Source organism: Balaenoptera physalus, assembly GCF_965194825.1.
Source record: "Balaenoptera physalus genome assembly, chromosome: 8".
Taxonomy (NCBI): Eukaryota; Metazoa; Chordata; class Mammalia; order Artiodactyla; family Balaenopteridae; genus Balaenoptera; species Balaenoptera physalus.
Window position 1 is genome coordinate 12,386,147 of NC_138887.1, and position 15,022 is coordinate 12,401,168.

General features: G+C 41.4%; 1 protein-coding gene and 1 long non-coding RNA gene across 12 annotated transcripts in view; one reads left to right on the forward strand and one right to left on the reverse strand.

Annotated features, from left to right (window-relative positions):
* The window catches only part of LOC309666315, a 667,877-nt gene that overhangs the window by 340,082 nt on the left and 312,773 nt on the right, over window positions 1–15,022 (forward strand). The gene's annotated exons all lie outside the window — the stretch shown is intronic.
* SUGCT (succinyl-CoA:glutarate-CoA transferase) overlaps window positions 1–15,022 on the reverse strand; it is a 789,655-nt gene that overhangs the window by 148,775 nt on the left and 625,858 nt on the right. The window contains exon 14 of one of the 11 annotated variants that reach the window (XM_082473568.1): window positions 7,272–13,233. The exons of the other annotated variants lie outside the window; for them this stretch is intronic. Coding sequence (XP_082329694.1) covers window positions 13,010–13,233 — 224 coding nt within the window. The 3' untranslated portion in view covers window positions 7,272–13,009. Of the gene's footprint in view, window positions 1–7,271; window positions 13,234–15,022 lie in introns of those variants that run through there. 11 annotated transcript variants of the gene reach the window in all.

Here is a 15,022-nt window from a genome sequence, read left to right on the forward strand (position 1 = left end):
AGTAAATATTTATTGTTGCAAAATAAGAAGCTCTGGACTATCTGGGGACTTGCCTGCTACTGTGGTGCGTTATGAGAGACATCACAACCAAGGCCTGCTTTTGTTTTTCTTCTTGCAGCCAGAGAAATAAACGCAACCCTGAGAGTCATCAGAACATCCAAGGGGACTCGTGACCTGTCCCTTGGGAATATTTGGTCAAACTCCTGCCTACAGATTCTTCAGCTTCCCAGTCTTCCTCTTTTCCTATTCCCTTTAGCCTTCCTAGCTGCCCACTGGCATGGTATTTCTCCATTTCTTTAACACACTCACTTTTACATTTTAGTCCTTCTTCATATTGCTCTCAGAATTTCTCCACACCCAGTAATAGCTGGCTGCCTCAGATGGGTGAGTCCACTGGGGAGTGTAAATATGGATCAAGTGAACGACGGTGCTCTGCCAGGTTCCCTTCCAGCTCTTTAGGGACCCTGGTCTATTAATCATCGTCTCCCCTGTATATGCACCCTTTGTTTCTCTCTACTCATTTCTTCCTATTACAAGTATCTTCTATCTTAAAAGACAATCTTGTCTTGGAAGCATATATTCTATTAGCTCTGGTACTGTATCTTCCTACCCTCCTTCCCACAAAGACTGGTCTATATTCCCTGTCCCTACTAGCTCACTTCCCATTAACTCCTCAACCTACTAAAATCCAAAACCCGGCTTCTGTCTCCACCATTCCACTGAAGCTACTCCCCTTGGTAGACCGATACTTCCACATTACCAATGTCCACGGTACTAAAGAAGAGGCTTTAAAACAGGAAGCATCTTCCAGATCCACTGCCACTTGCTGAAGAAAGCAGTTCTTGGTGGTTCTTTATGAGGAGGTAGTCATATTGTGGGTACCACATTACCTTGCCTCCTGGCTACAGCTGACCCCAGGGGGTGGGTGTATACCAGTGACCCAAAGACTACCAATCTATAGACTAAGAGGTCCCTGTCTAATTAGAAACATGGGGATGAATTAGCCCAACTGGAATCTGTCCTTGAAAGCCTGGTCTAGAGATGGAATATGGCAGTGCAGCCAAAGCATGCAGACCTCCATAGACAGCCAAAGATTTAGGTTGACGGCAGGCAGCCTAAAGAGAGATCACAAAGCATCTCCTTCACAAAGGGATTGTGGAACCTCCTCTATGTTCCCATAGTTTTTTTCAGGAGGCAACAAGATATCCTGAGTGCAAGCGTTTATTTGTATCCTGAATGGACTTCTGGTTTCTGGACTGTCTTCCATACTCTACGAGGCCTGACTTTTCTGGAGTTCCTGTTCTCCCTAAACCTGGTCGCATAACTAGGGTTCCTGTCTACTTCATTTTCCTGAGTGTGTACTGACAATAAAGCCACTATTGCTTCATAAAACTTGAAGGAACATAGTCTTTGGTAGCAAAAAGCCCACATAAGTAATAGAGACACCCAGCAGACATTATCTTATGTCTGTGATATTTGACTCTGCTGATCACTACCTCCTTCTAGAAGTTCTTTTTCCCTTGGCTTGTGTACAATTCTTCTTGGTATTTGAATTCTATGGCTCTGTCTTTTCTTTCTTCACTATCTCTATTTCCTCACTTCAACCCTTAAAAATCGTTATTCCTCAGGCATACCATGATCCACTTTTCTTAAATCTATCAATATATACTATCTCTCTTAAGAAGTACATACATTATTCAGCCATAAAAAAAGAATGAAATAATGCCAGTTTTTGCAACATGGATGGACCTACAGATTATCATACTAAGTGAAGTAAGTCACACAGAGAAAGACAAATACCATATGATACCACTTATATGTGGAATCTAAAATATGACACAGGGACTTCCCTGGTGGGGCAGTTGTTGGGAGTCCGCCTGCCAGGGCAGGGAACACGGGTTTGAGCCCTGGTCCAGGAGGATCACACATGCCACAGAGCAACTGGGCCGGTGCGCCACAACTACTGAGCCCACGTGCTGCAACTGCTGAAGGCCGTGCGCCTAGAGCCCATGCTCTGCAACGGGAGAGGCCACCACAATGAGAAGCACGTGCACCTCAGCGAGGAGTGGCCCCTGCTCGCCGCAACTAGAGAGAGCCCGCATGCAGCAGCAAGGACCCAACGCAGCCAAAAATAAATAAATAAATAAATTTATTTTAAAAAATAAATAAAATATGACACAAATGAACTTATTTACAAAACAGAAATAGACTCACAAACTTATGATTACCAAAGGGGTTACCGGAAGGAGGGGAGATAAATTAGGAGTTTGGGATTAACATATACACACTACTATATATAAAATAGGTAAACAACAAGGACCTACTGTATAGCACAGGCAACCATATTTAATATCCTGTAATAACCTGTAATGGAAAAGAATCTGAAAAAGAATATATGTGTGTGTGTACGTATAACTGAATCATTCTGCTACACACTTGAAACTAACACAACACTGTAAATTAACTACAGTTCAATTAAAAAATAATTAAGTAAAAGTTAAAAAAAAAAAAAAAGAGTACGTACACACATAGTCATGGCTCCAACCTCCATTTAAATCCTAATGACAGCTGCTTGCTGGACAACTTATCTTCATGGCATGTCACACAAGATCCTCCAGTTCCACATGGTGAGAACCAAAGTCACCACGATTTTGCACAAAATACCTCTTTGTCTTGAATTCCTTCCATTAACAGATGATACCCTTGTTATCCTAAGAGCCCCAGCCAGTAACACAATTCTAAATACAACACAGGCTCTTTATTTATTTATTTACTTGTTGGCCATGCCGCGTGGCATGCGGGATCTTAGTTCTCCAACCAGGGATGGAACCCATGCCCCCTGCTGTGGAAGAGTGGAGTCTTAACCACTGGACCGCCAGGAAGTCCTCTCCATGCTTTAACTACTTTCCAATAGATCTTTACCCCAGCCCTCCTCCATTGCTGTCTTGTTCTGGTTCTTCTCCCCTGAGCCCCCCTTGATCACTGCTCCTACTGGGTACTCCCACTGTGCCTTCTGTATACCTGCCACAGCATCAACCTGCTATACTGACAGCTGCTGGCTTCCCCATCTGCCTCTGTTAAGACTGCAAGTTCCTCGCGGGTAAAGATCCAGGTTTAGTCACATTTGTACTTCTACCACTGAGCACAATGCTGGCATACTACAGGTACATATTAATGTTGAGTAGATAATAAATAAATGACTAAACGAATGAAAAGTCAGACTTGCCTGCACTGTTCCAGCCTCCTAACTGCATCAAAACCCACTCAACTAAAACTGGGAAATGTAATATTGAACAACAGAGGGGTTAGTTCTGTCGACTGAAAAAGATGCACAACCTCAAAGTTGAGAGTTATGTTTTACTTGGTGGTCTTTGTGAGGACTCGACGCCCGGGAAGCAGCCTCTCGGATCGCTCTGAGGGACTGCTCCGAAGGGGTAATGGAGGAGCCAGGACATACGCGGGGTTCTGCAACAAACACCAGGCAGTGGGAACATCAAAAGATGACTGTTAATTAAAGAAAATCAGACATCTCAAGTTAAGGAATTTAGCCCTTTTCTATGTATGGAAAGATGCAAGAGTCTGGGTTCACTGAAATCATTCCTTTGGTGTGCAGCTTAGGTATCTAGGGCCGGTATCATGTTCCTTCTCATCCTGAGTCCCCTCAGGGCCACCGCTGCGGGTGGCTGCAGTGGCTGAGGGCTTGTGCAGCAGACATAGTTCATCTGTAGTTCATAATCTCCAAACCTTTCCCCTCAAAAGGACCTCTCTTCTCAAAAGACACTAGAAGACAAACACGTCCTCCTGACTCCCATCCCATCCCCTTCTCAGAGTCTTTCCTTACAAGACCTTCATGCAGCTCTTATTTGACTTATCGGGGGACTCCTACCAAATAGGGCGTGACTCTGAAGTTAATGGCCATAGCTAATACTGTAGAGCTGTGGTGACCTCACTCATCAAGGTTCTGTTCATTCCATATGTAGGGAGGACCTTTACTTTTGCACACAGTGGGGTTGCTGAAGAGTGGCCTTAACAACCTCCTTAGTCTTAAAACTTCACCTGTTGTCTTCATGGGCCATTGGTTCAAAAGGAAGGATTTGTGAAAGAGCTCGAGGAACCAAATACTAGTATGATGCCTCTTTACCTAAGTTAATCCTAGACTCTGTTGATGGTAGGAAATCCAGTTACCTTTTGCTGTGTGTGTGTGTGTGTGTGTGTGTGTGTGTGTGTGTGTGTGTGTGAGAGAGAGAGAGAGAGAGAAGGAAAGAAAGAGAGAAAGGAAGAAAGGAAGGAAGGAAGAAAGGGGGAGGGAGGGAGGGAGAGAGAATACACGTACACACACAGATGTACTTGTATGTGTAGGATAAAATATAGAGTCACCATTGCCCATTTTGATTTGCCCACACTAACAGAAAAAGGTATTAGCATATATGGTAGAGAAAAATAGATTTATATAAAATTTTACATGAAAAACTATAGATGGGAAAAATAATATGAGCTACAATTTATTTAACACTTACAATATTCAGACACTGTTAAGAACTTTACAAGCATTATCTTTAAAAATCCTTATAACAACCTTGTTTATAGATAAGAAAACCGAGCCTTTGATGTAGTTGAGTCACTTGGCAAAGTAACAGAACCAGGATTTAAAATTAGGTGGATTCATCTTCAAATCATGTTTCAACAGCTATAACACGCTGCTGATCAAATTTACCTTATCAAGTCCAACTTGCTAAGTTTCCAGATAACAAAACTGAGGCCCAAAGGTGTGAAGCAGCTTGTGCAAGGTCACACAGTTGGTTAGGGACAGAGTCAGGACTAGGCATGAACTGCCTAGGGGTAGCTTGCCTTGTCATTGAAATATGTGATTCCTGAAGACAGATAACAATGAATAAGAAAGAAAAGTCTGGGAGGTGAGCAAAATAAAGTCAGATGCTTTCCGCTTCTGCCTGACTTTGGGATGGCCTGCATTCTGTTTCCTATAAAATTGTCAAGAGACAACAATTACACTCATGGGAAGGAAAAACAGTCTGTTTGAATGACACATACAAGAGATATTTTTGCATAAAAGCAGGGAATTGGGCCACTTACAGCCTCTTAAAGATCAAAAGGCCCTTGGAAGAATGTTCTTCCTCACCACCAGCTCCTTATCCCAACCCACAGCTGACTGACTTCCTTATTAGGCTTGGACAATGGAAGGGCAAAGAATTTAAACCAACTAGGCCTTGCGAAGTTCAGAAGAGTAAGGCTTGGGGAATGGAGGCAATGTCCCCTGGGAGCATGGCTGAAGTAGACCGTTTGGGCCATGAGGGTGGAGACAGTGCCCAAGCACATGGATGCCTCTGTATTCAGACCTGGCTGAACACAGTCCTCTCAAATCTAAGGCTTCCTAGTTTTCTAGACAGCCCTTCCCACTTGTCCGAGACCCCAGGCTTCTGCTGCAGGCTATCTGATATCCTCCGCTTACAGGGGAGGCTGGGGGCCAGTCTTCAAGAAAGGAGTCCTTCCAGTGCTCCCAGGAATTAAGCAGGTCTCTGGGATTTGGAATCTGCTGCTAAGCCTGCTCCAGTGTTTTCCCTTGCTGGCAGACAGGGTAAGGGCAGGGTGGCCTAGGGACATGCCCAGTGTAGCTATATGGCCCTTCCACCCTTCCATCAAAACTCAAACTGCCCCCAAGTTAGCCTCTTCATGGTACTGGGCTTCTGTCTGGCTGCCCAGCTCCCTCCCATAGACCCTTCCTCAAGGGTTACCATCCTTTCCTAAATCTCAGCTCATTGACTAAGTTTTAGTTATATGACCTGGTCCTTGGGCAGTCTGCTTATTTCTGCTGAGAAACTGAGTAATTTCCTCCAGACTTTACCTGCCTTGGCATTGTGCTCTCCACGGATTCCTCCTCCTCAGTGGCCCTGGTTTATTGAAAATCTATCAGGTGAGGCCTCATATCAAGATTTACTATTCTATAGCATTAGGCATCAAATAATATCTGTTTTTTGAAAATGCTAATAGAACTGGCCTGTTGGTTGTCAATGATTCTCTCCAATTTGTGAGATTATAAAGAAACAGTTAACTGCAACCGCTGCTAAGCTCCCACGACTTCTACTACTACTATTACTAATTACCATCCTTTGGGTGATGGGCATTGTGCTAGGTGCTTTACATGCAGGAACTCATTTAATCTTTACAACTTTAAGAGGTAGGTAGTGGATATCCCTCTTATTTCCATTTGGCAGATCAGGAAACTGATATATAAATGTTGAGGTGGTTCTACATGGAGACTAGGTTAGGAGTCTTCTGAGATATTCATCATCTCATCCCTTAAGGCAGCTGGGCCAGACTCTCTGGCCTCTGCCTCAAGCAGCCCCAATTGTTTACTCCAGGGTTCTTATCCCAGCATCTGTACAAATATTATCATTTTTAAACGTATTCCATGACATTAAAAATGTTGCGAAGCCCTAGCTTAAGCAACTTGGTTAAGTGGTAGAGCCACTCTGAATTCGAATCTGTGGAAATCAGAACCTGAGCTCAAGACAAACATTCATAATGATTTTTTTCCCTAGTGAAACAAATAAAAGGGGAGGGAGTAACAAAACCAAGATATAATTCTCCAAGGATGAGTATAAGAGAGCAAGATTTAGTTTCAGTAATTTTATAAAATTGAAAGAAAAGAGTGACAAAGTCCAGAAAAGAGAGGAAAATCAGGTTGAAGAGGGAGGTTACAATGATGATGGTTGAGAGGAGAAGGCTGAACCTGTCTTGAATAGAATCTCAGTACTCAAAGCGTTCCTCAGGAATAAATTACACTCAGCATTCACAGAGGCATGGACAGGATAAAATAGATTTAAAACAGGGTGGACTTTGGGGTGAACATCTGTTAAGTCTTGACCACGAGTCTGATGAAACCCTGAAACTGACTCTTCAGGACCACCTGGAATCCTCTGAGAACAAAATCCTGTCAATACTGCAGGGTTTAGACATCCTTCTTCTTAAAAGCTGGAATTTAGTCCAAAATCTCTAGCCCTAGTTACTTATAAACTTGAAATTTCTTTAAGCTTTTAGTTTTATTCTATAGACAAAAGATCTCATTAAACTTAATGGTTTTCACTTGGATGCTTGATATTTTTTGAGGGTTTGGAAGTATGTCTACTCATTGCTTCTCAGGAGGTTCCCCAAGTGCTTTCCAAGATGCATGCGCTGTCTCAAGGGGCCTTTTCTTCTCACTGCTCTACACTTCTGGTGTTTGTCTCTGAGGCTCCTTAGATAACATTACACACACACACACGATTTTAGATCAAGTCAGAGCAACACCCTCATTTTATGTTACTACAATAGCTTGATAATACACATGGAACCATTTACTATGTTCAAAAGCAAAGCACTAGCATTTTTATATTAAAAACAACCGCAAAGGAATATGTGCTCTTTTCACAAGGACATGAAACAAATGACAGCTGCCATTAAGTCAACTGCACAAAAGAACTATTGATTCCTGACAGTGGAGGCATTAACAGTTTCCTAGGCTGGATTCACGTTTGGATGATACCGAAGTGATTGCACCCCAAATGGTTTCCAAGAACTTGAACTTTGTAAGAAAAGCTTCGAGAAGGTTCAAACCAGTCTCAGTGTCTTTGTCATACCCTCATGGCCACAAGAGCTTGCATATACCCCTCTCTCTGCATAAAAGCAAGTCTCGTTGCTTTAAGGTGTGGTCAGGTTGGGGGTCAGCTTGAGTTGAAGTGGAGAACCCCAAACATATTTTGGCTTCCAGACAGGAAACCAGCAAATGGTTTTCTTTCTAACTAAACCCAAGGAAGAAAAATGTTCATGTCTGTTTTGATGAATGAGTTATTCAGAAGCAGTGAGTTCATCTGTTTTGGCGTCCAGAAATTGGTGAAGGCCCACATAAATAGTAAACAATGCCTTTCTAGCTTTGTGCCTCAACCCAAACAGTATGTTACATGCAGCCAGCCAGATTCTACCCATGGACATACCAGGATGAGTCCCACTGCAGCCAATGAAAATTATGTGAGAATTTCTGGGGGGCAGAGTGCAGCTAGGGAGCTATGCACGAGGATCCAAGGACAGGGTTTGAGCCCAGAACTTAGCTCAATGGGTTGGATGCATGGGCCTTTAAAGACAATGCCTTTTTTCTTTGCCGTCTATTAACTAGCATGCTTCATGCAGGCATGGGAAAACTGATCCAGGAGCCAGTGAACCCTAAAACTGTCCAACTGTCTGAAGTCATACTATAACAAGACAGAGTCATTTTACTTCTGATGTGTGCTTTCGTGTAGACATATCGAAGCTGACCACAAATAAAAGTGAAAACAGATCCAGAATAAGTACAGCAAACAATGGAAAACAAATGGATTCTGGAGTTCAGATGACAAGACTGGTTTCGTATGCCCCCATATTTTTGCCTTTTTTCCCCTAAAACTGTTTTCTTAGCATTTCTAGCATTATTAATGGAATTAAATTATTCCACATGGGTGCAGAATCAGTCCCATGGTGCCAACATTTGTTTTCTGCACTCAAGCTGGGAGAAACACGGCACTTCCATGACAGTGGCACTGATCTTTTATTACAGCAATTTAGGACTGGGTGTTTACCCATGGGAAGGTGGGCATCATTCGGAACATATAAACGACAAGGACTTTGTTTGTGAATACCTTATCATGTTTTCTAACAGATGATTTCACTTAAGATATTCAGTCCTTGAATCCCCACAACGTTGATTACACTGAAAGAATGTGTTTGTTTGTCTGAGAAGGGCAACTGCCCGGACAGTCATATCCTTAAGAAGAAGAAGAAGGACAATCCCACTCTTGCCCCCCTTAAATATAGAAATAGATGCAGGGCGAGGTTCAGTATCCCCTGGATTCCTTCTCTTAAAGTTCACATTATCTAAGAAATACTTATTAAGCATCTTTTAAGTGCCAGGTACTTTTCTAGATGCTAGAGAGATAGCAATTAATTAAAAAATTACCAAGTGTCCTCTATAATGGAGCCTACATTCTATTTGGTGCGGAGAAAATAAACAAATATATCAATACTTCATTGTTCAATTCAGCATTTGCTTAAATTTTTGCTCAGCATCTCTTCTCTAGTTTTAAGTCCAATGTTAGATTTCTGCACTAGGTGTATAATGCTGCCAAAATGTGTAAGCTTTTGGAAGGCAGGATGAGGTCTAGGTGCCTTTCTTTTCCAGGCAATCATCAATTCCTAAATGATTATGATCAGCATCTTTGAAACAATGAATCAAATACTATTGTCTCAAAATCCCATGTTCCATTTAGTCACTCTATTATATGGATTAAATTCCGTGCAGCGAAGTGGATCTTTTTAAATGACTAGATAGAAAAAGTCATAGAAATCACTCTTTTCTTCCTCTTCCAAAAGCAAATGTAATCAATGCACTACTCTGCCCACTATGGATTGTCATAATGTGCTTTATACTCTCGAATAAAACTAGCATTTAAAAAATACCAAATGCGATAGCATGAATGTGCCAAAAATGGTTTTCAATTTACTATATGGTTTTCTTTAGAACTACTGCTTGATTTCTTTCGGTTCACCTAAAACAAATCTCTCCCTAGGTGCATGATTATATTGTGTATGTGACTATTTTAAATAGCTGGCAAAAAAATTAATGATAATAGTGTCTACTATTTTTAATAGTTCAAAAATCTTATTTTGGAAGATACTCCTGTTTCCTTCTTGAGGATGGAATAAGAAGACACAACGTGAGGGAAGGAAGGACCACAGGAAATGTGATTTCATTAAGATTTAAATGAAAATGTGTCTTTCTGAGGCATATGGCAGGTAGTTAACGACACAGGCTTTAAAGTCAGAAAAAATTGGCTTGACTCCTGCTACACCAGTTGTATAATTTTAGGCATAGTTGAACCTCTCTGAGATCAATCTTCCCATCAGTAAAATGAGAACATTTTTCTTATAGAGATAGCAGTTGTGAGGGTAAAATGGAACAATATCCAATGAAGGACTTAGAGCAAGGTCTGGCATGTCTGTAAGTACTCTATACAGGGTAGCTGTTTGTTATTATTACTATAATCAGAAATATTGTTATATTATTTTACTATTACATGATCAAGTAGAGAATCTTGCTTGATCTTGACCATGTGCAGCAAGGAGAAGAAGAAAAGGAATGAAGTATAACAGAAAAGTTTTGTCTTCCAAAAGAAAATTACAATTGAAAATAAAAATTGATAGTTTTATTATATCTCGCTGTGATCAACAACCGGGACTAAGCATCTTTTTAAAAGAAACATGAACCAACTTCTAACTTCCCATAATCAGGGAGTGAAAGTTAACAGGTTTAAATGGAAAACCATAAGTAATCTTTTAATTTCATTCAAATTTCTTATTGTAGCGAACACGAAATAGAACAAAAAAATAAATGAAATCCAGTCATTTATAGATCTTCTGGTGCAAAGTGGGCTGAATTCTGAACTGGAAATAGGGCAAATGGTTACACTGAATGTCCCCACTTTGAGCTTCAAATCTGCAAGAAGTTGGCTCTTCAATACTGTGCTTTCCACCAGCTAGCTGTGAAAGTATGTGCTACCCAAGGGATGCAAAGGATGCTCAGTGGTTTTATGGTGGGTATTTTTAGTGAGCCTGATGAAATGCACAGCTTCTGCATGTCCCCACTTGATGGGAGTTGGGTTGTCCTCTTGGTTTCCCAGTGGGTCTCAGAGAGGAAGCTCTTTGGCTCACTACTTGGAATCACTAGGACACATTGGGGGAAGGTGTTTACACGGCTTTAAAAATGACAAAGGGGAACTCGGAAGGATTTTATAGTCTGAACAGAAAACCTAATCCATAATGAAGGAAAAGGGGGATCAGAATAGACAGTGAATGTAGACCCATCGGTAGAAAGAGGCTTTTGAAGTTTTAAAACGCTATTTTGGTGATGATCAAATTGAGAAGTCAGAAAGGAGACAATCTGAAAGTGCATGACTGTGTGTGTGTGTGTGTGTGTGTGTGTGTGTGAGTGCTGACACCACTGAGGAAATTTCCATAGGAGATAGAGAAAAAATTCATTCACCCATTCTCTACAACCCTGCCTCTCACAGCGTATCTTCAAGTAATTTGTCTGGTCTAGTTTGAAATGACTAAGTGATGGGGTTTCCAAAATGTTCCCAGAGAGACTATTCCACAGTCTACAAAATTTCACTGTTTCCTCTTATTTAGCTTAATTTTACTCCACTTCAATTCACTGTTTCTATTCAAGGGGAAAAAAAAGGAAGCCTGTTCTTTAAATTCATGTCATAGGAAACAGTTTCTGTTTTCTTTTCATTTTAATGATTGGGTTTCTCTGAGGCTATGCCTAACGTCTGCTAGAAGGGATACAAGACTATAAGCCAGTTCTTTTCTGGTTCAAAAGAGCTGTATTGGCTCACGTGTGAGGTCAAATCCTCATCGAGCTCAATTGTGAGGGCATTTTTAGTTGCATCTACCCTGGCTCACAGGGGCCTGAAGAACATCTGATAAACCATACATCACATAACATCTTAAGGGTTGTTTTTTTTCCCCATTCCTATGCCCAAGATACATAAATAAGAGTTTAAAGTTCAGCCCAATTTGAAATGTCCACAAGCTTTCATTTCTAAACTTACTTCCTCAGAGGAGCACACAGACATCTGCTGTGCCTCCCGGAAGAAGGGACATCCTCTCTTGAAAAAAATCAAGTCTTCATTTTCCTGGTTAAGATCTTAGACTATTGCCAGCTTCTTCAAACCCCTTCCCTCACTGCCCAAGTGAAACCTGCCCAGGAAGATGAACTTGAATTCTACAAAGTTTCTTACCTAGGACACCTCCAGAAGACAGGGGAGATGTTTAGGATAAAATTTTAGTTTCTTTCCATCCTCTCTGAAATAAACCAAGCCTGTGAGTACAAGGCACAGGTCTCTAACGAAACCTATCTCAGGCGCCCTCAAGATGTTCTGAATTGATGGGAGTGATTACATTAATGTAGACCCCAGGCTCCAAGACATGCTGGATCAGAAACTCCTGCAAATGGGGGCAAAGCTAATAAATGCCCTAGGGGATGTGTATGCATGCTCAAGTACGAGGACCTTGACGGAGTCAATCTTTTTGACTCCATCCAGGAGAGTGTTTAGAAACTTTTGATACTTATGCACTTCCTTACATGTGTTGTCTTTCCCTTTTCCCCTATGTATACTCACAATGGAACCATCCTCCACGCGGACAGCTGATCTGGTTCACATGAAATGCAGACAACCAGAACCGTGGGACTGCTCTAGGTCAGCATAGCAAGGGAGTTGGGAACATGAAGCCAGCTGCCACTCACTGAACTTGAATCCAGCTGCCACTTACTGGCTGTGTGACCTTAGCCATGCCGTCTAACTGCCTCTGTCTTGGTTTCCTCCTCTCTCGAATAGTAGTAATAATAGCACCTACCTCATGGGCTAGTGTAAGGACTATATGATTCACTTAGTAAAGGGCTTAAAAGAAAGCCTGAGATACAGTAAATCACTCCCTATAATTGCAGACACTGTAAATTTAGGACTCTGGTTTCAACTTCTGTACACAGTATAGCACCGTCTGTAAACCCTGTACACCTTCTTGGGTAGAAAATAAAGAATAGAGAAACTTGAATCTATGGTGAGCAGTGGCAGAAAAAAAAAAAAAAAAAAAAAAAGAAACCTTGGTCTCTGTGGAATCTAGCAGGAACAGCAAAGGCCCTACAAGAACATGAGTGCAATGCCCCAGACCATAGCCACCCTCAGACAAGGCCACCCCTACCGTTCAGGGCAGAGAACATTAGCAAGAGGCTCCCAGACAGCTCAGACCCCACCATCATGTAAAGGAGAGGAGTACATCCTGCTTTTTGGCCAGGTAGGCTAGAATGAATCTTTGGACACTCATGACAAAGACTCTTGAATGTCAGAAATGAAAACCAATGTCTGCCTGGAGCACAGTGTCATTTTCCAGGCCCACGGTGACTAAAGCCACCCTCGCACTTGTACTAAGAAAGAATGTTACTTTGGACAAAAAGATTCTGAAGAAAATCTTGCTGATTTTCCGGAAGAGAGTCCCTCCTAAATTTGTCACCTGGCTTTGTCTGTGACAGGTTCGCGATGGTAATGACTTTTTCGCGGCAGGTATTCAGTATTCTGCTTGTTTCACAAACTTCCTTCACTGTGTTTCGCAAGCTACTGCCAAGGGTAAGGCTTCTCCATGCCAGGTTTTCTGAAAAATTAATAAATCTACTGCCATAATCCTTACTGCCTCAACTGACAAATGTAATAAACGACAGGATACAAAACCCAGGTTTCCTAATGGGATTGCTTTCCCCTGTTTTTGGTTTTTTTTTTTCTGTCTTTGACAAGTCTTACAGAGTAGCACTTCTGAGACGTGGTCAAGTGCTATAAACCTAATCCTTAGCAATTTCCTCCTTAGCTCAAATAATCTAAATATTTTATTAATGGTAAAGGGTTTCACATGTCAACTATCAACCAACCCACCCTGGCCTATCCCTTGCCTCTGTCTTTTCTTCTGGTTGTTTGGATAATTTTCTTTAAGAAAACATACTTCTGTCAATATTTCAAACAAAACACACAGGATATTATTCATACCCTTTCTTTAGAAGTTTTCAAAAGTAGCACGCTATTCCTAAGCACATCTATCAAAATGTTGCAATAACCCTGATGTCCGTTAAAATGAAAATGTGTTGGTTTAAGTGTGTGGATAAGTCAGAGGGCCAATTCCAGGAGATCCAAAGGGCTTTATGGTGCACAAAGGGAAGGGGGCGGCTGGCTCGAGACTCCTTGCTTGGGAGAAGCAGTTCTGGCAATCTTTCGGGACTTTGGAGATGTGACTGGAGACAGGTTTGGGCCCAGGATCTACTCTGCCTTGTAGGAGTCCCTTTGTCCAAGATGGCTGTGGGCATCCTCTAGTAGAGCAAAGCCATTCATCCACGTAGTCAACAGCCATCTCCCTATAGCAAAGATCTGCAGAGATTTACAATGGTGCTAGGGTAGTTTGTAATAAGGAATGACAAGTTATTACCTATTTGTGAACCTAACGTTTTGGGGGTAGAGTCCATTTAACAAAAATATTCTTTTAAACAAAAGAGAAAGCAACATTTATTACTAAGTGCTAACTATGTCAGCCAGTGTTTGAGGAACTTAGGTATTTTAGCTCCTTGGATCCACATGATAATTATGATAATTCTGTGAGGTAAGTTTCATTTCCCTCACTTTAAGGTAAGGATTATGATGCGCAGAGAGATTAAGCAGCGTCCACAAGGCATGTAGGATAAAGAGAAAATAAACGGTGGTATTTGAACCTTAGAGCATTAGAGAAAACAATGTATGTTTATTTAAAATCCAAGACACCAAAACACTTTGAAATGGTACCCACTAGCACTAGGAGGTACTGTTTGCTAAAACGGATTAAAATTCACTTCTTATTGTGATTAAAGCTCTGTTAGCAAGTGATGAATGCTGACTTTACCTTTTACTATGGTTAACTTAAAAATTTTTTCCTATATCTTCTCACTGTCTTAATGTTCTGCCTCAGCAATCCTAAACACATAGTTTTCTTTTATTTATATTTATTCATTTGTACAGATCTCAAAGTAACTCACAAAAAGGAGTGCACCACATAAAACAACAGAATTTGTATCTGTGCCAGAGTCATTCGTCATAATTAATTAATCTTAGCACACTCATTCATTCGACATACGCATTAATTGATCCAAGCTTTATGCAAGGAGCTCGGGATAAAAGATAAATAGAATACGGGTTTACACTCAAGGAAGTCACTGGGTAGAGAGGAAGACATCATAGCAAGTTATTATTACAACACAGTTTGATAACTGCTAGGAGGTGTAAGGAGTGTAAGGCAGCTTGGCGAATCTGTGTGTGGCTGGGGATTCTGTCAAAGTTGCTGATGCTTGAATTTTGAAGGAGGGATTACAGCTTTCCTGGTGTGCATGCCAAGCAGAGGAAATACCATGAAGCCATGCATCTGCACA